At 37.3% G+C, this 23,182-nt stretch overlaps 1 protein-coding gene across 1 annotated transcript in view; it reads left to right on the forward strand.

The window, feature by feature from the left end:
• ADGRV1 (adhesion G protein-coupled receptor V1) overlaps positions 1 to 23,182 on the forward strand; it is a 479,769-nt gene that overhangs the window by 112,958 nt on the left and 343,629 nt on the right. The window contains exons 28-38 of the mRNA XM_090037635.1: positions 1,678 to 2,287; positions 3,337 to 3,552; positions 5,772 to 5,987; positions 7,999 to 8,243; positions 10,876 to 11,057; positions 11,517 to 12,328; positions 13,977 to 14,186; positions 19,149 to 19,279; positions 19,568 to 19,667; positions 20,514 to 20,693; positions 22,754 to 22,917. Coding sequence (XP_089893761.1) covers positions 1,678 to 2,287; positions 3,337 to 3,552; positions 5,772 to 5,987; positions 7,999 to 8,243; positions 10,876 to 11,057; positions 11,517 to 12,328; positions 13,977 to 14,186; positions 19,149 to 19,279; positions 19,568 to 19,667; positions 20,514 to 20,693; positions 22,754 to 22,917 — 3,066 coding nt within the window. The remainder of the gene's footprint in view (positions 1 to 1,677; positions 2,288 to 3,336; positions 3,553 to 5,771; positions 5,988 to 7,998; positions 8,244 to 10,875; positions 11,058 to 11,516; positions 12,329 to 13,976; positions 14,187 to 19,148; positions 19,280 to 19,567; positions 19,668 to 20,513; positions 20,694 to 22,753; positions 22,918 to 23,182) is intronic.

The raw sequence follows: 23,182 nt of genomic DNA on the forward strand, positions 1-23,182 counted from the left end.
CTGGAGGTGCCCATATAGTACAAACTATATGTGATATTAGTCTGAAGCCAAAAGGCTCATGATTTACCATGTGGGTCATTCGGCCAGGACCCAACAAAGTCAGCAGCAAATTCAAGCCATGGTGACCCCACAGCTCAGCACTGCTCAGTATGTACTTCAGATACTCTTCCCCCTTTCCCTCCACCCACAAAGGATCCATGTGCTTAGCCCCCTACTCATGGCTAGAACCAGGTGTTCTTTTCACAAGTCCTGGGATACTTAAAAAATGTATAAGCAGGTGAGGCACAGAGCAACCTGGTTCAGCTCCATCTACCTTATAGAAGGCAGGGTCAAAGTAATCATATGTGCCAGGCTGAGAGGGGGGGTGACCAGGATTCTGGGTGACCTTTTTGGGGCCAGATTTGATGATTATTTGCCAGGCATGTAAGGCTGGTAAAGAAACAGGAATCATTGGAACTGTGAAATAAAAAAAATAACTGAGCTGTGGGAGTGAAGAGGAAGTTAATATGTATTTGGTATAGTGGCTCACTGTCAATTTACAAAGTCAGTGCTGAGGGGGACTGAATGCAATAGGCACTACCATATATCTTACTCAGTCTGCACTAATCCATCCTTGTGATAGGTTCTCATCATGACTGCGATGGTGGCAGGGGAAATACCCTGGTCAAGGTAATGCAATTAAAATGGCACTGCACTGTGTAGTGGAGGTTGCACCCTTGTTTGCTTGCAGACAGGCTCCCTATTAGAGCCTCATAGTTAGCTTTCTGCTGGCCAGCTTCCAGTGGGATGATCTTGGCTAGATGCCGACTTCATGGAAATAGGAGATTTCTCCCTTGCTTGCCTGTGCTGCAAGTTGAAGGCAAGCGAAACTCAGGGGCATCTGAACTGCAGGTTTCCAGGCCTGGGCCTACATGCTTGCTAAAGGATTTGGAAGTATCTGAAATGCCAGGCTGGGGTGGAGGATACTTGTCAGTATCAGGGCCACATATAGTTCTTGGATGATTCAAATGGGTTTGGACTTGGTCTGGCTAATTTGACTTGGGATCTGAAAAATTTTCCTTTTTTTTTTTTTTTTTTTTTTTTTTAAATTTTTTTAAAATTCCCACCAGCCTGTCAAATGTAGCAATTTTCAGCACCCAAGGGAAGGGTGTTAAGGCTGGCTCTGGCCTTTCCAATGCTGGCCTGGTATTGCAGTACTTCCAGGCCTGGTGTGAGTTCCCTGTGGTGGGAACACCCAGCTGTTTTTATTTTAAGGGCCAAAAACCCCCCAAAGTTACCATCAACATGTTTCCCTGATATGGGCCATGTGTTTATAGTCATGAGTACATGCTGCTTGTGGCAGCAGTTTAATGATAGGCAACATATTTAATGAGGTTTCCTTGTATGCAGATATAAGATTAGGGGCTCCCACTCATGCTGAATTGTATTTCACTAAATATGGTGTATTTTTACATAAACATTAAAAGAAGAGTGACAGTGCAGAAGGCAGAGAATAAATTAGAGTTGAGGAAGTAAAGTTATGGGTTTGCAAGAGGTACTCATTTAATTTCTTCATGTTCCAGTTGTGCCTTGAATTGTGTAAAAGTTACTAGACTAAGAATGGATATGTATGTATGTGAAACATGTTTTTCTTTCTGTCTGTAGCCAGTTATTTACTACTTTTATTTTCCACTTCAGGTTCTCAGAAAGCATGGGGCCTTATCCCAGGTTACACTGCATTGGATCATATTCTGCGATCCTGATGAAGACCTAATTTCTACCTATGGCAACATAACTTTTGATATTGGACAAAGACGAGCACATATAACAGTGCAAGTTGCACCTGATGAAGTTCCTGAACTTGATAAGAGGTTTTTTGTTTTGCTCATGAATGTTTCCAATGGTCATCTTGGAAATCATACTAATGCTACATTAACTGTCCTAGCTAATGATGATCCATATGGACTTTTTATCTTTTCTGGGAAAAACAGACCAATCAAAGTTGAGGAAGAAACCAAAAACGTTACCCTAACAATAGTAAGGTTACATGGTCTTTTCGGTACAGTTATGGTAGCATACAGAACCATGGATGATGATGAAAAGTCACCTTTTCTGCCCTCAAATGTTGCTAGAGCAACAGAAGGAAAAGACTATTTACCCATTTCTGGATCTGTGATCTTCATGGCAAATAAAAGCGAAGCTACCATACTGCTTCCTATTTTGGATGATGAGGATCCAGAAAGGTCAGAATCAGTATTTGTAGAGCTATTTGATGTCGCTTTGGTGGAAAAAGTACAGGATCGGCCAAGTAAGTACTTTATACTCTAATAATATACATTTTAGGGAGACTGTCACCTACCACTATAAATTGTAACCAGTCAAATCAGTTTGTTTTGCTGTTCAAAAATGTATAAAAGTTTTGTGTATTACATTTGGTGCACTGACAATGTATCATTTTATCAATATGCTGCTTCGTCAGTTTTCACTGAATATAACATAATTATGTTTCCGTGTCCTTTATATATTCCTTTAACTGAACCGTCTCTTGTCATACATGAGACCAGGTCAGCTCTGCCCAGTAGGATCTGTTGATCTATACTTTGGGATGTTGTTTGTTTGTGTTTTTTACAAGCATACATAGCATCTTGAAACAGTGATTAATAGACAGTATTAATACTGAGAGCCAAATACTTTGTGGTACTTCACTCACTACTTTCTGAACTTCTGCATGTTTTGTTTTAATGTAGAAAATGCATGCTGATCAGCCATTCAGTCACATTTGGGAGGTTTCAGGCTGATTTGCACTTCAGAGCTTCCAACCTTGCCAAATTACGTCTCTTGCTTATTCTTGATAAGCAGGGAAGCTTCAAATATCATTCTGGGGGGAGATTATGCCATCATGTATATTTCATCATAGGAATTACTGAAATAATACTCTAATTGAAACTGTAGCGCTCTTGCTACTGGCCCTATGGACAAATGAATAAATAACTATTATGATTATGATTTGGCACTGTCCCACCTGTTTGAAAAATAGAATGCTCAAATATACCACTTCAGAAGCTATGATGAAAAGCATCTACAGAAAAATATTAAACTGTACAACTCGGGAATTCCTGCCATACTGTAATTTCAATCTACCTAATCTAATTCAGTCTAATTTCAATGGTTACAAAAAGACTTACTGGGTACTGTTGTGAAATATACTCTCTGTCTAACTTTGTATATTTTTAGTATGTTAGTTTTGTTGAGTAGCTGATAATAGACCATTAAACCTACTTTGTCTTATAAAAATTGGTGTTTTTAATGAGACTTAAGGTCCAAGATGCCATTAACCAAGGCCCTGTTGCATTTCAGTTGAGAATTCTCCCCGCCTGGGACCTAAGGGTGAAACAATAGCTCAAGTAATTATCAATGCCAATGATGATGCTTTTGGAACACTTCAGCTTTCAGCTTCAATTGTGCGAGTTGCTGAAAATTATGTTGGACCAATCATCAACGTGACCAGAACTGGAGGAATTTTTGCAGATGTTTCTGTGAAATTTAAAGCTGTGCCAATAACTGCAATAGCTGGTAATAAAAGAGAATTGCAAAAATGCACATGCTATGTCAAATTTAAATGAATTTACTGGAGACTTTGATTAATGCTGACAAACAAATTGATTAATGCCAACAAATGCATTTTGTATACATTCTAACAAGAAGAAATCAAAAGGAGCAATGAGGCAGGGTTTAGCTTTAGAGGATTTACATCCTGTGCAGTATGCCAATCACAGTAATTATCATTTGAGCTTACACCAGTTATTAAAGATACCGCTTAGAGATATGAGGCATACATAAATAGCAGTAAAATATACCTATTTAATTAAGGGTATTGTCCTCCTTGGAGTTTGATCAGTTAAAAACAGCTTCAAGTTACAGACCTGTGGAATTTTTTTGTGTGTATCCACATTTTTCTAGTTGTAGAAAACCTGTAAAAAACCCCCCAAAAAACAGGCAAGCAAACCTTGCAATAGAAATGTGCTTCTTCATAACTTAAATTGCACTAAACAAAATCCACAAAAGTAAGTACATGGAAAATTTGAAGAAATGTTTTGTGTACTCTTCATAAAAACATCTTCAATTTTACTTGCAGCAAATAATAGGGAAAATAATTCTGGGCTAATTCTGTTCTTTAAATTGACTGTCACTTTTATATAGAGAATATAGCTTTGCTATTACTCAAGTGTTCTATTAATATTTTTGTAAAGAATATTTCAGAAGTGGAAAGTTGAACAGTCAGGAATATGTGATTACTTTAAACATATTAAAGAAATAAACAGTTATCGTGATGACATGATATTTGCTCACAGCTGCTGCTTATACTACACTGTGCTATATAAATGTACAGGGAGAACAGGGTTTGCAACATTATCACTTACTGTATAATTTATAATTTTTTTTTAAATATGTAAAATGAAAAATAAATGCATACAAACATGTAAAACAGTGATGAAACATGCACTAACAAAACTGCACCAAATCTTAAGATATCCTCAAATATCTCCTTATTGTAGGCTCACTTAGGATGCTAACTAGGATTCTAGCTGGTATTGAGCAGCTATAGTAGGTATCGGTTAGTGGAAGAAGTGTAGTAAGAAGCGTTTGTCCTCTCCAGCAAGGTCAGCCATCATTCTGAGGTTTGTGTTATCATAGTACAAAATTTGGAAGTCACAGCACAGTCATGCAAAGTAACATTAGGTAACTTAAAAAAGCTCCTTTTTCTCTAGTATCTGCTCAGGGAGGAGATGACACTATTTCATTAAAAGTACTACAGCCTTTGCAGACAGAATGCATCCAGGTACTGGGTGCTGTTTTACTTTCCTTAAGTCCTGTTACCATTTACATAAAATTGGCTTCTCTAGCAGCATAATAGTATTATATATTCAAACATTACACTATGTACAGAAGCATGTGCAGGCCTTGATAAACTGGTGAGATAAGGAAATTAGAGATAATGGCACCCTGTTAAAAACAGTTACCAGATCTTTCACTTTAATTTTTATGAATTGGTAGCAAAATTTGCCCAGCTGAACTCTGCTATGACAAAGATACGCTGAGGAAAGAGGGGCAGTCTCATTTATATGGAATTCAGAGTATTGGGTAATATATATCAAACTCAATACCTTGAATTATATGCACAGAAGGGAATAGGAAGATGGTACAAATGCTATACAATCGGTATTTTAAGTTTCACATATAGTTTACATTACAAAATAACCAAGCAGCTTGATTGTAGATGCTAGATTATATTTCTGAGTGGCTTTCAGAGGGGATTCATGTAAAATGAACTGTGTGAATCCAGCTGGGAATCCACAGAAACACACAAGTGAGGTTCATTTGCAATTATTGCAGTCATTTAGCTAAATTTACTTGGATAAAGGTGCTTCCACTAACTGATACTATCTGGAAATCTAGGAGTAATTCAGTATCCAAGCACCACTCCAACTTAATAGAGCAAGTATGCTGCATTCTGTGAGTGGGTAGACAACACACCTACCACCTTCTCCAACTCCTTTTCCTGTACATGAGGTCAGTCTCCAGCTAGTCCATTTTGAGCCTTCACCATTTCAGTCCATCCAACTCTCAATCTCCACATTCCACTGTGAAATTAGAGACCACATTCGATGGGGATGGAAATGGGGGGAAAAAGAGATACCTGTATCCATAAGCAGGCAAGAAAGATAGATCCTTAATATTAAACTTGTATTCAGACATTTCCTGTAGTAACCAGAGGGTTTTTCTTTTTACAGGTGAAGACTACAGTGTAGCCTCATCAGATGTTGTCTTACTAGAAGGGGAAACCAGTAAGGCTGTGCCAATTTATATAATTAATGATATCTACCCTGAGATTGAAGAGTCCTTTCAAGTGCAGCTGCTGAATCAGACTACAGGAGGAGCCTTGCTTGGAGCATTAATTCAGGCCATCATAATCATTGAGGCTTCTGATGACCCATTCGGATGTTTTGGTAAACCGAACTGGTTTGAATGTTCTTGATTTTCTTATCTTTAACGTAGATGTTTAGACACAGCTTGGCTGGGCTCCTTTTCCCCTGATGCACCATGGGCTCCCCTCTAGCAGAACCATCGCAGTTAAATGAGGGAGCTATAATCCAACCAGAGAACCAGCTCCATAAACAGAATGGGAGCTTGAAAACCTGAATTATGTCACCCAGAAAGTGGTATGGCAGCCCAGGTGAACATTGAAGGTGTTGAAACAAACAAAGCAGACTTAGATCAAATCTAGGGAGAAAGCTTCCTCAATGTTCCAATAGTAGGACCAAGGAATGGGCTGTCTAAACAAGTTGTGGCTTCTCTTTCATGAGAGGCTTTCAAGCAGGGGTTGGATAGAAAACTGTCTGGAATGTTTCAGGAACAGTGCATTCTATACTTGTCCAAGAAGTCATGGTAGTCATCAGTTTCTCCAGATGTTTTCTGACTTAAAAATGGCAGTGGGAGTGCTTGAACTAAAACTCATCAAAAGAGCTTTAGTTCAAGTGCTGCTGCCACCATTTTTAAATGCGGGGACACTTGGAAGCAGAGCAGAGCCTAGTGGGCTGAAGGCGGATGTGGGCTGCCTACTGCAGGCTCGAGGCTGTCCGCCCTGCTGTCTTTGCCCTGGAAGCCCCATGCTGGCTGTGCCACCCTGCGTATCTGGCAATGGGGTGCACAGCTTGCCGCCCCTACTACTGCTGGGTGGGCAGGGGTACGTAGCTTGCATCGGGCTCCTGAGGGGAAAGGCAGCAGAGTGGGGAGTGAACATGCACTCCATGCACAAATCTGGGGGGGCACATTTGCCCCCATGCCTCCCTGATGGGTGTGTGCAATGGTGGGGAGCCGCTCTCCCCTCCTCCCCGCCATTCCCTGGGTGACCCACCCATAGCTCCATCCTGCTCCCTGCCCAGGCCCATGCACAGCCTTGCCCCTGTTCCACTTCCTTCTGCACTGTGGGGACCTCCATCTGTCCTCCTACCCCCCAAACCTCTTCCCCTCCATAGACTTACCTGCAGGAAGCTGCTCTCCACATTGTATTCCTGGCCACATGCATGTATACGTATGTGTAGTGCCCCCTGCATCTTGCTCCCGACAGCCCCAAGCAGGACCCCTTGTAGGCTAGAATACTGCTCGCCTACAAGGGAAAACCTTGCACTTCCTGAGGGAACCCAGGTATCCAAGGATCTCAGCCCTGCAGGGGAGAGGGGACCCAGGTGTCCAAGGCCCTGGGCAGAAGGCATAATTATTAGTAAGCGTTATAGGCTGCAACAGCCAAAAAAAGCAGATAATGTTGCTAATAAGCAACTGATATATTGGTGCACCTCTAGCAATTTGCATTGGTAAGCTTGTGGTTTAAGAACATACTTGAGTTTGTATTTTTTTGGCTCTTAGATTTTTCTCTTTATCCTTTTTCTCTTCCTTTCTCTTTTTAAAACATTTTCTTCTCTATTCCTGTTTCCATTTTATCTGCAGAAAAAAGAAGGTATGGATAAAGGAGCAATGGGGTCAGGGGAATAAAATTAATAAAATATTTTGCTTTCAATTTTTTTTTTACTAAAGCTAGGGAAAAAAACACTAGAAGTCTTCAATTTCCAGAAAGGCTTTCCTTAAAAGAAATAGTGTCAGATATGGAAAACTTTAATTGGTTTTACCTGACAACAGCTGATTCTGGTATTCCTTTGGGGAAGAATAACAAGAAACAGCTTTTATAATCTTCTTTTCCAGACTTTTACAGAGATATAATACTCAGGAGTAAAAGATTCCTGGTGATCTCTAACAGTATTCATGCCATCATCTTGCCCTTTGAATTAGTTGGTAGTACTAGCACCTCAATTTCACAGCTAGTAATTGCAAACAATAAATTGATTAAATCAGTACAACTCTGCAAAGTGTTTGTTTTGAAAGGTGTTTCAGTTAAATGAACGAACACTATGTGTTCCCCTATTTGGATAAAAAGAGAATAAATCTCTTTGTTTTATACTTCAGTTTTTCAGATCACTGAACTCGCAGTGGAAGAGCCGGAATTCAATTCGGTGACAGTAAGCCTGCCAATAATACGCAATGCTGGGACACTTGGCAATGTTACTGTAGAGTGGGTTGCTACCATAAATGGACAACTTGCAGCTGGTGACTTGCGGGTTGTCTCGGGTAACATTAGCTTTGCCCCTGGGGAAACTGTTCAGACACTGTTGTTGGAGATCTTGGATGATGATGTTCCAGAAATTGAAGAGGTGAGTTGAATATCTGAATGCTACATGATGTGACAAAATGCCAAGCAGCTCTGTTTTATTGTGGTGGTGGATAAGAAGCGGAAAAAGGGAGGCAACTTTAAACAATTTGAAAAGAAATCCGCCTGCAAATAGTTTTTATAAATCTGAAAATCATTTATCACTTTTTCCAGAATTTTGTTTCCTAGTTATTGATATTAGTCTTTGAAAAGGTAACCAGAACTTTGAAGGTATCTATGGGATTGACCCTTTCTGTTTGCACCTGCTGATAGACTATTATAAAGATTCATCCACACAAGTTAGGTGAGGCTTGAGGGGCGAACTCGCACAAACATTTCAGGTACAAAAAGGGGATAGACGAGGATGTATCTTGGCCCCTTTGTTACTTAATCTTTACATGAATTACATTATCAGCAATATGCAGGATGCTCATTTCCATCCTCCCAAATTATTAGCAACTCCAGTTCCTATTTTAATATATGCAGATGATACCATTATGCTGTCAAGAACCCTTGTTGGACTACACAGAGCAATTACAACTTTTGAGTATCTTTGTGGACAAAAAAAACTTAAAGATAAATTATGATAAATCCAAAATAATGTTTTGGGGAAGCCGTTTGAAAAACCCATGGAACATGGGGGGAACCAAACTCCAATTTGTTAACACCATATTCAGTCAGTTAAAACCATACAACTAAAGCAGCCCAATTGGCTGTGGCTATAAAGAAATTTTATGAGATCACACAGCAGGACGATCAGTCCAAGTTCCTACGTCAGCATATAAAGCCAAAGTTGTGTCTCAGATTCCATGTGGCACTGAAGTATAGGGTTATGCCGCCAGTAATGATGTAGACATACCTCAGAACAAGTGTCTTAGGGCTCTTCTGGATCTTCCTCCTTCAACTCCTGCATCTTTTTTGATTAGACAGGATTAGATTCTATTTTAACTAATATTATAATAACTATTATTATTATTATAATGGTGGGATTTTGTTTCAAAATCCTGGCTTTTCTGCCATCTCATCTGCTTAAATTGTGCTATATAGAAGGCATCAGTAATCTCTTCTCTTCAATCTCCCTGGTTAGCTTTTCTTTTCCATACTTTTGCACTTTCTGGGGTGGGATACTATGTTAAAGATGATGAAAGATTTTTCTCCCCAATAGATAAAGTTTGGGTTTTTTAGAGGTTATGAGATATTGCCAGACAGAATGATTTTGCAGTGGCTAGGGCTACTTGTATTGCCCCTTGATGTACTCTTTGGAAATTAGTTTGGGAGTGGGGGAGAAAGATATTTCCAGTTGGATCTCGACAATAAATGGCAATCCTCTTTTGACTAGACGTAGGACTGAACAGATGCTTACAGCTGTTTTGGCTGGACATAGACTTTCTATTCCAAGGGCTAGAAGATGTTGCATGTCTAGGAGTTTTGGAAGACCCTATTCATTATGTTTTAGAATGTTCTTTATATAACAACATAAGGAGAACCTATTTATCACCATTCTTGCAGAAATTGATACACTTTTCAAACAAAGAGAAACTAAACTGGCTCTTTCAGCAAACAGATCCATATTTAGTAAACTGTCTTGCAATTTTTGTTGATAGGGCTGAAGCGATTAGAGTTAAATATCCTTTACTGTTGATATGATTGATACATTGTAACACTATCTGATTTTACTGTGCCAGTTGTGGATCTATGTACAATATCTCCATAGATTCATGATTTGATTTATTACTATATTTATACTAATAATGTTTTTATAATGGTTGGCTCTATTTTATTGTTATATTTGTATTTCTGTTATTTTTGCCTATATTTAGTTGTGTGTTTTTCATGTTGTTTCCACGAGCATGGGTTTCAGCCAGAATCCTCCATAAACTCAACTCAACTGAACTGAATGGAATGTATCTATTTAAACAAACAGAAATGTTTTAAAAAAATCAGAAGGCTCAAGCAAAATAATGACTTCAATAAATGGGTCCACTGCTGATTAGTGAATCGGATCCAGTATGTCTGACTGATCCAGTAGTAGTGTATCAGACCCATCTTTAACCCTCTAATTTTATGTGAAAGGTGTGAGGTGGGGAAGGGTTGGCTAAAATATTCTTTTCATCATATTGTAGTTAACAATCATGCAGTGTTGCAAAAAAAAAAAAAATTTTGAAATTAAATGTAGACCTGTTTCTTTGGTTATTTATATTTTACCTCTGACTGAAAATAGAGTTTTGAAATGATTTCCTATTCTGTGATAATTTTGAGTTCAACTGAATCTTCCTATTCACTGTCTTGAGAGAGATTTTTTCGGTATTAAAAATGAGGGATGAAAGTAATGCAGAGGATGAAGAGACTTTTATTTGGTTTGGAAACTGACTATTCCAAATCATTATTTAAAATTAATGATTAAACTAATCAGGTTTTTTTAATTCACTTTATTTCTGAAGTGTTTTCAGCTAAAGGACAGACCATGAACGCTTTCTTCCCTTTAGTAGAGCACTCATTAAAGTCAGTAGGACTACTTATGCAACGAATCTGATTGCCAGTGGGAGGGGAGAGTTCAAACCTGACCCTTCCTCTTGAATTGTCATTTTACAAAAAACGTGGTTAAGGAAAGTCTAAATGTGTTGGGTTTTTTTCAGATTATCCATGTGGAATTAACTCAGGCTTCCAATGGTGGTGCTATTGGATCAGATAGAGTGGCAAATATTATAATACCTGCCAATGATAATCCTTATGGCACAGTGTTCTTTCAGCACCCCTTGTATAGATTTCAGGAGCCGTTGGAAAGAAGTTCTCTTGCAAACATAACTGTTCAAAGAAGGTCTGTATAGCACAGTTGGGGTTTTTATGTAACTGGTTCCAGTCCCTTTTTTTTTAATCTCCGTGAACTTTGTCTTTTTAGTTTGACTCCTTCCTTGGGTAGTTTAACTTGTCAGTTTATCAGGTTAATCTTCTCCCAGGGTAAAATTCATATGTCTGCTAGGCTTTGGTTTTTTGTTTGTTCCTAAAATCATTTAGAGTTCTTTTATGAAGTTGAACAGAGAGACAAAGTGCATTCTCCAATCATCGCTTTGGATTTATAAAAAGCTGGGGAGGTATAGGGGAAGAAGAGCAGTACCTCTGTGAACACCCTAGGAAAGAGCTATTTTGCCAGCACAGCTTAGAATGCGTTTCCTGGAGCTTAGATTATTTGAAACTAATGAAGAGACGTATAGCATGTAAGGAAAAATAAGTCTCGACTAATTACCATGACTTTCTCATTTATTGCAACACCTTCTAGCGGGGGAAGATTTGGTCAGCTTCAGATATTCTACAGCACTTCTGAGATTGATGTTGTAGCTCTTGCAATGGAAGAAGGCCAGGATGTACTTACCTATTATGAAAATCCTGTGCAAGGAACTCCTGACCAGCCATCAAAAACTAGAGTGAATGTGTCAGCAGCAGGTGATCCATTATATACCTGTGCCACTCGGTGCCTAAAAGAACAAGCATGTTCAGCCTTTACATTTTCTAGTGCCTCTGGAATTCCTTTGTGCTTCTGGCTGACATCGTGGATAAGTCCAGTAAACAACAATTCGGGATTCTGGACCTACAAGAAAAATGTCACCAGTGTGTCTTTTGTTTTTAGCGCACAAGCCATTGCTGGTAGTGATTACGAATCAGTTACAAGGCAATGGGCCATAATGTCAGAAGGTGAAGAGTTTGCAAATCTCACAGTTACCATACTTCCTGATAGCTTGCCAGAGTTGGATGAGAAATTCATTATATCCCTTTTGAAAGTTGAACTGATGAACATCTCAGCCATCTTAAAAAACCAGCCAACTATAGGACAGCCAAATACCTCCACAGTTGTCATAATGATGAATGGAGATGCCTTTGGAGTGTTTATGATCTACAGTATAAGTCCCAATGCAACAGAAGAAGGTCTCTATTTGGAAGTGGAAGAACGACTTCAGACTGATGTGCAGTTAATGATACACAGAACAGAAGGCAGCATGGGGCAGGTGACAGTGGAATGGCGAGTAACTGGTGGAACAGCTACTCCATACATGGATTTTATGGGTGATGGTGAAATTCTGGTGTTTGCTGAAGGTGAGGCAAAGTTTACATTCATTTTTGTTCTGCCAAAATAGTGACAGGCAGAGAGCACTAGATAAGCAGACTAACCCCTAGACTTTAAAAAAAAAAAAAAAAAGGACATTATCTTCTTCATTGGCCAGGGTATTAGGCATGCATTTTCAAACATAAGGGGGATGTCAGGTCTGTCAAAGAATGAATACACTAAAGTGGCTTCAGTATCAACTGACAGTTTGACAGAGCAGACAGAGACCTGGCACACCCCTCCACATGCACAACATCCTAAAATGGGGCATGCTTTGGAAAATTCATTCTGGCATACTTATTGGCACATGCCTAGCACTATGCCATGGCAACTACATTATATACATTTTGGAATGTAATGGAGTAGGTACACTGGGCTCCACCACCAGGCTCCTCTCCTGTCTTTTGATACTGTAAACAGACCTGTAGTGTTTTCTTGTAGCTCTTCTGTCTTGTCCTCAATATCTGCTATCCCCTACAAATGTTTCTAAATGTAATATTAAAGTAGCTCCTTTCAGGCATGTTGTACTGCATGTTTTTATATATATATATATATATATATATATATACACACACACACACACGCACGCACGCACCCTGGTTCCTATCTCCTTTACATTGATGTACATCAGGAATAATGTCATTGCAGTCATTAGGTATAAATAAGAGCAGATCCAAAGTACTCTTTCTGAGCCTCTTGTGCAGCAATAAAAACAAAACAAAACACCAAATCTTTAGGATGGCTGCCTCTCCTTTCTCCCAACTAGCAAGGTTTTTGAAATGACAGCATCTCTTTTATTTATTTATTTTATTAATTTTTAAATACACCAAGTAACTTACAACATTGAATAACACAACGGAGTTGCTGTCACATTGCAAAGTACAATACTCCATAGTACAGATGCACCCTACATTTTGAAAAGCCATTGGTGAGTGGATGCTGTGCACTTCTACTAAGTCAGCTATGTTAATTAATTATATTTAAGTGCCAGGTAATGATATAGTAGGAAACACCTGTGTGTTTCGTAAACATGCAAATACATCATTGTAAGATGTATTTAGGTATTTCATGTGCTATGAACAGTAAGACTAAACTGGAAATTTTAGGGGTCACTTTTGGCAACCAGATAATTTTATATTGTTTAATAGTTATATTAATTTCAATGGGTAAGTCAGCAAAGTAGGTAGGAAATGCACATGAAAGGGTTATAGAATTATGAGATACTATACAAACTCTTAAGCTCAGTAAATATAATATATATAGAATTATGGGGATATGAGCATGCCAGTCTGTTCATACACGTTCATTAGAAAAATCACGTGCATTATTGTTTTCTTTTACACTAAAACTTTACTCCTCTTCTAAATGTAGTTAGAAGGGTGTTGCAAATATGATGCACAAAGAATTCTGGCATTTGAAAATGAATTATTCAGACTTTTAAGACTGTTACACAATGGGTTTAGTAGTTGTGTTGCAATGATATATAATTGCATAATTGTATTCAGTAACATACACTCAACTGTAAAAAGGATAATAAAAATATAAATTTGACAAATTACATATATTTTCCTTCCATTTCTAAAAGTGCATATGACTTATGATGACTTATATAGGTATTTTCCTATTTCTTTTTCATAGGTGAAACTAAAAAAATGGTCACGTTGACTATTTTAGATGACCCAGAGCCAGAAGATAATGAAAGTATTATAATCAGCCTGACCTATACTGAAGGAGGCAGCCGTATTCTACCCAGTTCTGACAGTGTCACTCTGATTATTCTGGCCAATGACAATGTAGCTGGAGTTATTAGCTTTCAGACAGCCTCAAGATCTGTTATTGGCCGTGAAGGTGGGTTCCTCTTTATATTGACTACACTTACTTTGTTTGCCATCAACTTCCACATTAATGTTCTTTCTTCATGAAGACTTTATAAAGTTGTTCTTTTCATTCTGCTAATGAAAGTAGTCTTGAAAACCCATTGAATATCTGCTATATTCCACTGAGGATTAAGGTCCTTCAAATATAATTCTTAGGGCAGGGACAAAATGAACAATGGATACTGTGTTAAAAGTGTGAGGGTGCATGAGACTCTGTTCTTTAGCTCAGTACCTGCAGTTATTTTGCCTGTCTAATCCTATCCCTCAGCAAACGGAAATTGAACCAGGATAATTTATAGGTTTAACTGATGAAGTTTCACTTACTGAAGGACAGGAGCAGTCAGATTGAAACAGTTTAAATGGAGCAGCTCATGTATGCCCCATGAAATGATATAATTTTCTGTCCATGCCCACAGAGAACTCCCTGAAGGGACAAAAAGATTGGGTTCAAAACCATTTTATATAGCTTCAGCAGTGTTTCCATTTTTTTCTTTCTGAAGTCACACCTTCTGTGCTTTTTGGCATACTATTTTTAGCCCCTTTCTAAATTTTCCCATTATATTTATTGCCAAATTCTGGGCTTTGATAAAACTACAGTTTTTGTTGAATCATATGTGTTGTTATCCATTCATAGCAATACCGTTATCTGTTTAATCATCTGTTAATGATTTTCATCAACTTGAAATATTCTGAAAGATACAACAGCAACAACAACGACAAAAAAAATAGGAGCTTGTCATGATGAACACACCTCCTTCCCTCCTTCCTTCATGACCCTTGGGGGAATGACCACTTGTGTTTTGATTGTAGGTGGTATGGAGTATAGGAGTCCTGTCTCATCTTTAAATCCCATGGACACTTAAGAAGAAATATAATAGTTTTAGCAAGGACAAATGTTTATTAATGTTTTAAAAGAAAAAATTGCATGTTAGCTTTAAGGTTTGCTGCACTTTCAGATACGATGATTGTCTTGGTTTGGCTTTTGCTTGAATCTAAATGAACTACAGTGTCAATGTTCTCTAAAATTTGTTGCTGTCTTGGTCAAGGCAAGTTAACTAGAACACGCATCTTTTCCCCAGGGAAAGTATATGATGAATATACGTTGCTAAGAGGGACAGATTCTCATTTAACTTCCTAAACCAAACGTGTTCATCGGTAGGCATGAAAGGACATCATAACTCTTTGAAAGTTTTTTATCTAGGTGGTTTATGTTAATTCTGTGCTGGTGTGACTCTTTCTTTAAATCCACTTTTCCTCCACATTAATGGTTCTGAGCAGCCAGTCATCAGCAGTAATCTTGACAAGCTAAGCAGAACCATCAATGAGCACAAGGAATTGACGCAAACTGTCTCGGCATCAGAGATTATGATGACCCTCATGAGACTTTTCCATTTGGTTAAATTTAATTTACAGAACAGTAGCAAATACTATGTTGACATTGAAATATTGTTGTTTATATTTTGGAAACTATTGGTTATTGATTCTCCACGTTGTAACAAATAAGAGTGCATTGGCTCCCAGCAAGGAAAAATAACCATGCAGAATCTTTTAGGTAACAAGAATAAACTATTATGACATCATAGACTGAATTAGTGCTTCATTTTTGTCTTCGATATCTAGACTTTCTTGGCCAGAAAAAAATACTTATAACTGCAAATTCACTATTCTACTATGTAACTTGTTATTCACCAGCTAAATAATAAGTTAGTTTCAAAATGAGTATATAGTGCATCATAGCTTTGTAGGCATGTATTCAGTGTTCTGTGTCAATTCACCACGTAGATCTCTAGGCTTAGGTAACAAATTTAAAAAATAAAATAAAATTAGGTGAAACTGACCTGATAAAACATTTTCCAGTCAGCAGAAATGATTTTGATATTTATTCAGACCTACTGAAGGCAGAATTGCATACATATTCACTCTTCCCTATGTTCATTCTGGATATGGCAAGTAAAAGGTCTTAGTATTGGTCATTAATGAACCTTTGGAATTGGTGATTAATAGTCAGTTAGATTTAATGTTTTGGCCAGTGTTCTAATACAGACTGCTCATGAGTTTGTTGTAACTGCTTTATACATGATGAATTTTGCTGTGAACAATGATAAGTGACTGTATTGCATAATATTGTATTGAAATATGCTGTGTCTTATTTGTGCATTTTGCAGTTGTGGCACTGAAGTAGATTATAATGTGCTAAGCATGAATTTGTTTTTGAAAATGGACATGCAAAATTCTCAAATAGGATAGAATGGATTTCAGTGCAGTGTTAAACAATATATGATGTTCCCCACTAGAAATTGTAGACCCTAGAGTACATACTTGGAAACCCAGAGCCACAGAAACCATCATCTTGACGTCGTGTTTAATACATTTGAACTATCTCTTCTCTCAGCAATGATGTGGACCAGCTTAACACAGATTGTAATCATCAGCAAATTCCAGGATTTAACTGAGTTATGAAATGCTGATGCATAAACACATATACTGGTCTAAGTTATTTGGAAATGGACTTTATTTTACACCTGTATAGCTTTATATATAATTTAATTAAAATATTTATACACTTTCTTTCAAAATTTATATTCTGGTCTCCTAAAGTTAATAATTCATTTCCATCTCATTACAGTGATGGACAAACCTTGGATAACAATGGTTCTTCAACAGAAAAGGAGCTATCTAGAGTATTTTTATGATGTTCTTCCTGTCATTTTAGCTGATCAATACTACTTACAAATATTCTGTCCTGGGAATACTCTAAAATCATACTAGGGGTTGAACTGGCCTTACCTGATCTCACACTAATGAAAGAGCCCAGGGTGGTTCACAGCCAACTTAGCTTATCTTCTTCCCATTTTTTCATAGCGGTGGCAAGGTATAATGCTGGATCTAGTCCCACTAGGTCTGTTACAGATATTGCACCTCTATAAACTAAGAGTATTTATATTAGCAGTCAATGAAATCATACTGCTGTAACGTTAGCTATGGACTCAACAGAACAAATATGTACTCTTTTTATGTAGCCGCAGCACACAAGTCCTAACAGCCCACATGAACTGATTTTGCACAAAATTAATCTATTGCTTAGAGGAGGTAAGCTCCTTTCAGGTTTAAGAAGAGAATCTCTTTTCCCCTGTAGGTGGTAGTTACTGAGGCATGTACTGGTGCCTATACACATGCTCTGGAATGGGGGAGGAGGCGTTTTAATAAGAGCGGCTCCCAGACAGCTGCTGTAATTAAAATACCATAGCATTACCTGTATTCAGCACCCCACATTTCAAAAAGGCTGCAGGTATGTTTAAGTAAAACTTGTTTGATAAGTTTTAGTTAAAGTGCTCCCACCACCATTTTGAAATATGGGATGCTGAATCCATGAATCCATCAATGAGGAGGCACAGTGGAACATTTTAATTGGAATGTTCCAGCAGACTTGATTAATCTAATTAGAACACATCAGAGCACATGTATAGGCACCTATAGGTACAAGAGAAAGTAGACATCCCTGTCTGCATCAAATAGACTAGTTCTCTGCTCCTTTGACCTCTATTGTGGTCTCTGTGCTATGGGGCCACATGAATAGGCTTATGTCCAAGATTAACAACAACGAAAAACAAAATCAATGTGATTCCTTTGAATTTCTCTAGTACAAATGGGCAGAAAAGGCATTTTTCTAGCAGTTAGGAAAGTCAAACTAAGCTTGTAACAAGTGTATTTTTGCATCTTTAGAGTAGTTTGGGATGAAGAAAAAACCCCCTTAACTGCATTCATTTTTCCTTTTTTCCAAAAGAAAAGAATGTCAGTGTACGTAACTTTAAAACAATCCTTTGTATATGGACAGGCCCAAGTATCTTGATACTGTAGATTTCTGTATGTTTTCTTGACTTTCAGAAGCCAATGCAATACTGTATGTACTGGCAAACTTAAACAATGTGCACCTGAAAAATGCTGTTGAAAGATGTATGTAATATACTTACATTTTGAAAACAAACATATGTCTTATACTGTGTATATACTACCTATCTAAACACATACCCCAATTATAAATAATAACATATAATCTTTATTTGATGCAATATGTAAATCCACAAACCATTCGCATTTAAAACTCTTTTAAATGCAAATTTAAAACTCTTTTTAAAGGAATTACACTAATACATATTTAAGTATTAAAACTATTGTATTTTTGTTTTTCACAAATTTTCCAAAGATGGTTATGCTACTTTTTTCCCCCCAGTTTTTACCTTTTGGACTAAATAATAAAAATGTAACTAGTATAACTAGAAATGCTTTTTGTAAACTAACATTGACCAAAGTCAATTAACAAAGATCTCTTGAAAAATTATAGGTCAATATTAACTTTTTTTGAATATTTTCTTTTGTTCTCTTTAAAATCTGTAACTGTGATTGTATTTATAAGTTAAACTTGCGTAAATGGGATTTACAGGTAATTGCAAGCATTTTTCTGCATGCATTGTGCAAAATTACATTACAGTGAAATAATATTAGCAATATGTACATTTTTTTATGTTGAACTGCAATAGGAATCCACATGTATCATAGCTGGTACATACAGCATTTACTAATATGGGTAGACTACATATTGCCGTTGTTCCGATGTTTGTGCATGTTCTGGCGGGTATTTATTTTTGCCTTCAAATTGTTTCTATATGCCAAGTCTAAGCATGCATTTGATAGTTCTTTCCAAAACTAAACAGAAAAAAGAGAACTGAAGAGTTTAAGATGTTGGGTTTTTCTCTTTCTCCTTTAATAATAAAACAAATGTACTATATAAATCAAGGTTTACTGTTAGTGGATCCTTGAATTTGTTTTGAAAAAGTTGCTAAAATTGTGGCATGCATGCTTCTAATTTCTAGTTATATTACAAAGCAAAGGCAGTTCTGGTTTCTCTATGGCAAATATTGTGCTCTGTTTGTAGGAGAACACTTGCAGTTCCATGTTCTAAGAACTGCCCCTGGACTGGGAAATGTTACTGTTAACTGGAAAATTGTTGGTGATCGTGTAGAACAAAATTTTGAAAACTATTCTGGAATACTCTTCTTTCCTGAGGTAAGATCATGCAGCTTAAGCACATTTAACACCAATGGGAAACTGAAATATGAAATATGAAAACTGAAATTAATGCTGAGGTGAGAGAGGTTGAACACCTTTCCCCCCAAGATGCTTCCTGAGATAAATGTTTTGTTTTCTTTCTCTTTGAGTTCCAATTTAGAGGTTCTAATTTTCTGATCTCTTAAATTAAAACCTCTTGTGAGGAATCACTACTTACATTCAAAGTATAGTGCCTTGTATCTTGTACAGCAATGACTAATCAGTTTTAACACTTCATATAAACAGGAATCACTGAATGCATCATTCTTTGTTCATCTGCTGGATGACCATATTCCTGAAGAAAAAGAAGAATATAAACTCATCCTATATGACATCAGAACCCAAGGTAATGTATCAGGATACCCACACACTGAAAGGAGTGGTATCTACATTAATGCTTTAGGTTTTACTAGCAAAAATGTAAAGCACTGCAAACAACTTTTAAGATGTGAATGTTTTCCCCCCACTGATTTAAGATTTAATTGGTTCCTTATTTGTCTGTATGCATTTTGCCTATGTAATTCAGTGGAAGTTTATATATACTTCTTTAAGCAGAGCCAGCATAGGGCCTAATATGTTTATATTTACTAATGCCTTTTGGATACAGTTGTTATGAAGTAAGCTGATATTTATACCACTTAAAACAATTACTTTTATGCCACAAGCAGATTTTCCCATTTTCAATTGTTGCTTTAATTCAAGCAAGGCAGAATGTTCTAGTCCCACCTTTCACCTTCCTTCTGAGACAGTCAGCATTTAAATCTGTATTTATTACTAAAGCCACGGGTATGTTTACAGACAAAATCTTGTCTTTTACTTACCTGTCTTCTAGATTAATTTTGGATGATATTCTGTTTTCTCGCATCATTTCATATTACACTCTTTGCATTTTATGCTTTTATAAATGTAGTTTAATTGTGAAGTATTGTAACTTGTTTCATGTTCACTACAGGACATATGTGGAACCACCCTATTTGATGGCCATAGGTCCTACCTCGGTGTGGGGTTGGCAGCAGATATGGTTCCATACCAGCCATAGAAAATGGAACAACGTGATCACATCCTGCTTGATTAATTTCATTAACTATGTGATTGACTGCCTGGCATATAATATTGCAAACTGTAACCAATATTGAAATACATTTCAGTTGTTTGAAATTCTTTCTAATCAAATGCACTGACTATTTTACAGGAATTCCTTCAACAGGTGCTGCTGTTTTGGATAGCCAAGGGTATGAAGCTATTCTGACAGTTGAGGCTAGTGATGAACCACATGGAGTTTTGAATTTTGCTTCTTCATCCAGGATAGTTTTAGTCCAAGAGGGAAATAGAACCATCCAGCTTTTTATCAACAGAGAATATGGATCTTTAGGTTTGTGTAATTCTCTGCAATATGGAGGTCTTACATTTTATGAACATGTATTTATTGGCCAAGTAAAAGTTAGGAGGAGTCATACCAGTCAGATGTTCATCTCTGTTTATACCTTTCTGATTTCTGAAATCTTATTTGAATAATGTAGTTACTGCTGTCAAAAACCCAGAGAGGACAGTAACCAAATATTCTTCATCTTTATTCTAGCTTATCCATTGTATGCCTTAATTTATAACTACACAAGTTAGTAAAGTAACAACACTCCTAAAGAAAGGATCATTTGAGAACTACCCATAATCACTAACAATATTCTACCTTTTCAAAATAAAGCATCAAAAGGATGGAAAAGTACATGAAGTTAAATGGAAATTGGACTGTGGTTAGTTCCTTCATTTCTTGTGCAGAAGGAGAGGGGACTATGACAGAGGTTCCTTCTCTGTGACAAAGTAGACACAATACTTTTTTATACTAGGTGCTTGCTTTGTCCTAGCATAATGACTAGGCATGTGGTATAGTATGATTACTTCTCCTAGCCCGGTAAGAAATGCACATTCATTAATTTTGTTACCCCTTTGCTATTCACCCCTCCAATCCAGTTCATCTGTAAGCTCTATTTATCTAACATAAAATGCCCGGCAACAGAGATATAGCCTGAGCCACTGCAGACATGTGTTGGCAATTCTGGGATGTCTGTGCAATTACAAACCAGTTCAGCCTAGCCAGGTTAGACTAACCTGCAAACATTGAATCAGTTCAGGCTCATGCCTTTTGAATACCTGTCCCTAGCCTAAAGGATTGAACTTAAGGGGCTAAAACATCATTCTTCATAAGAGTCAGGAGAAGGGAATGAAATTAAAAGTGCCAGTTTTATTAAAACTTAAGTTTAAAGGTACATTCTCCTCACTGCTTCAACCATGCTGCCCAGTTTTCCAGGGACTGGTCAACCATAAGGATTCAGCACTGCGTAGGGACAAGTCCCTCCTTAGAAAGCAACCTCCAGAGAACTGGAGAAGTGGAAACTTGGGGAAGTTTCCAGAGAGGATAAGCTAGAATAAATTATTCTAAGGTAGAATAAATGTGCACTTCTTACCCAGCTAGGAACAGTAATCATACTGTACTACATGTCTAGTCATTATGCTAGGACAAAGCAAGCACCTGGTATAAAAAAAGTGTTGTGTCTACTTTGTCACAGAGAAGGAACCTCTGTCATATTGTTAGTGATTATGGGTAGTTTTCAGATGTTCCTTTCTTTAGGAGTGTTGTTACTTTACTAAATCGTATAGTTATAAATTAGGGCATATAATGGTGATTTATGGCAACTATGCAAATATCCACTTCATGCATCATCTTTAAATTTCAGGAAATTGGTAGTTTCATGTCTGAATGAGAGAGTTAATCACTTGATATGTAAAAAATTACTGACATACTGTAGGAGAAATATAAACAAAAAATAACCACAAATCATACTCAGTTTGCTTTTACATCTAATTTAGTTATTTAAAAGGAGAAAGTTTGGAGAAAGGCTTCCTTTTCTTTGGGAGAAATTAGCACCATTTGGCAAGGAACAAAGATGATTTCTAGAAATGACAGTAAACTGGGACATAGGACAGGTGTGTTCAATCAACCTGATCAAAAGCTAAAGCTTCAAATACATGAGCAATTGCTTTCATTGTTAATTGCAAATCTTAGAAGCTTTGGCATGGCTGGCTGTCCTGGAACCAAGAAGCCAGCAATCCTTTTGTCTCTAGTACTGGGGTAGTCTGTTTAGCAAGCCCTGTAGTCCCATTTGGAAGAAAGAAGTATGGCTGGGGACCCTGAACTTTAAAGATGCATGACTCTACTGCAGACCTGCCCGGTTGATTGTTTCAGAGCCAAGGACTTAGTGCTTCCCCACAGACTCACTGAAAGCTTTTGATCTAATCTCTATTCTGTAATTACCTGGCTGTAAATCAAGGATACCTCTTACTTTCTCCCATGCTTTTTCTATCTTGCTACTTGGTTTGTAGTCATGTAGGAGCTAGAATAAAAAACATGTTTTGCTTTTGTTTCAAATTCACCAGGTGTTATCAATATCACATATACAACAGTTCCAGGATACCTTAAATTAAGGAATCAGACAGAAGGGACCTTGGCTGAACCTGGAGTTGATTATATACCTGTTTCTGGATCATTGCTTTTAGGGGAAGGTGAAACATCAGCTGCCATAAATATTACCATTCTGGAGGTAAATTTTAATCCCTTTCATCAATACACATGTTGAATGAAAGCATAATCTGGTCCCAGTTTCTACATCCTGCCTATAATTTAATGCTGTATAGCATATTTCATTGTGTTTTAGAAATAATGAAAAGAGCTTTTTGCCTTAATGGTAAAAATGGAAATCGAAGGGGTGCAGTTAATCAGAGATAGCAGATACAAATAGATATACATAAATCAAATTGAACCATCTCATTAAGTTTTACTCAATATCTAGAATTAAAAATATTGTT

This window comes from Crocodylus siamensis, chromosome 3, assembly GCF_052110815.1.
Source record: "Crocodylus siamensis isolate JL-2025a chromosome 3, ASM5211081v1, whole genome shotgun sequence".
Lineage (NCBI taxonomy): Eukaryota > Metazoa > Chordata > Crocodylia > Crocodylidae > Crocodylus > Crocodylus siamensis.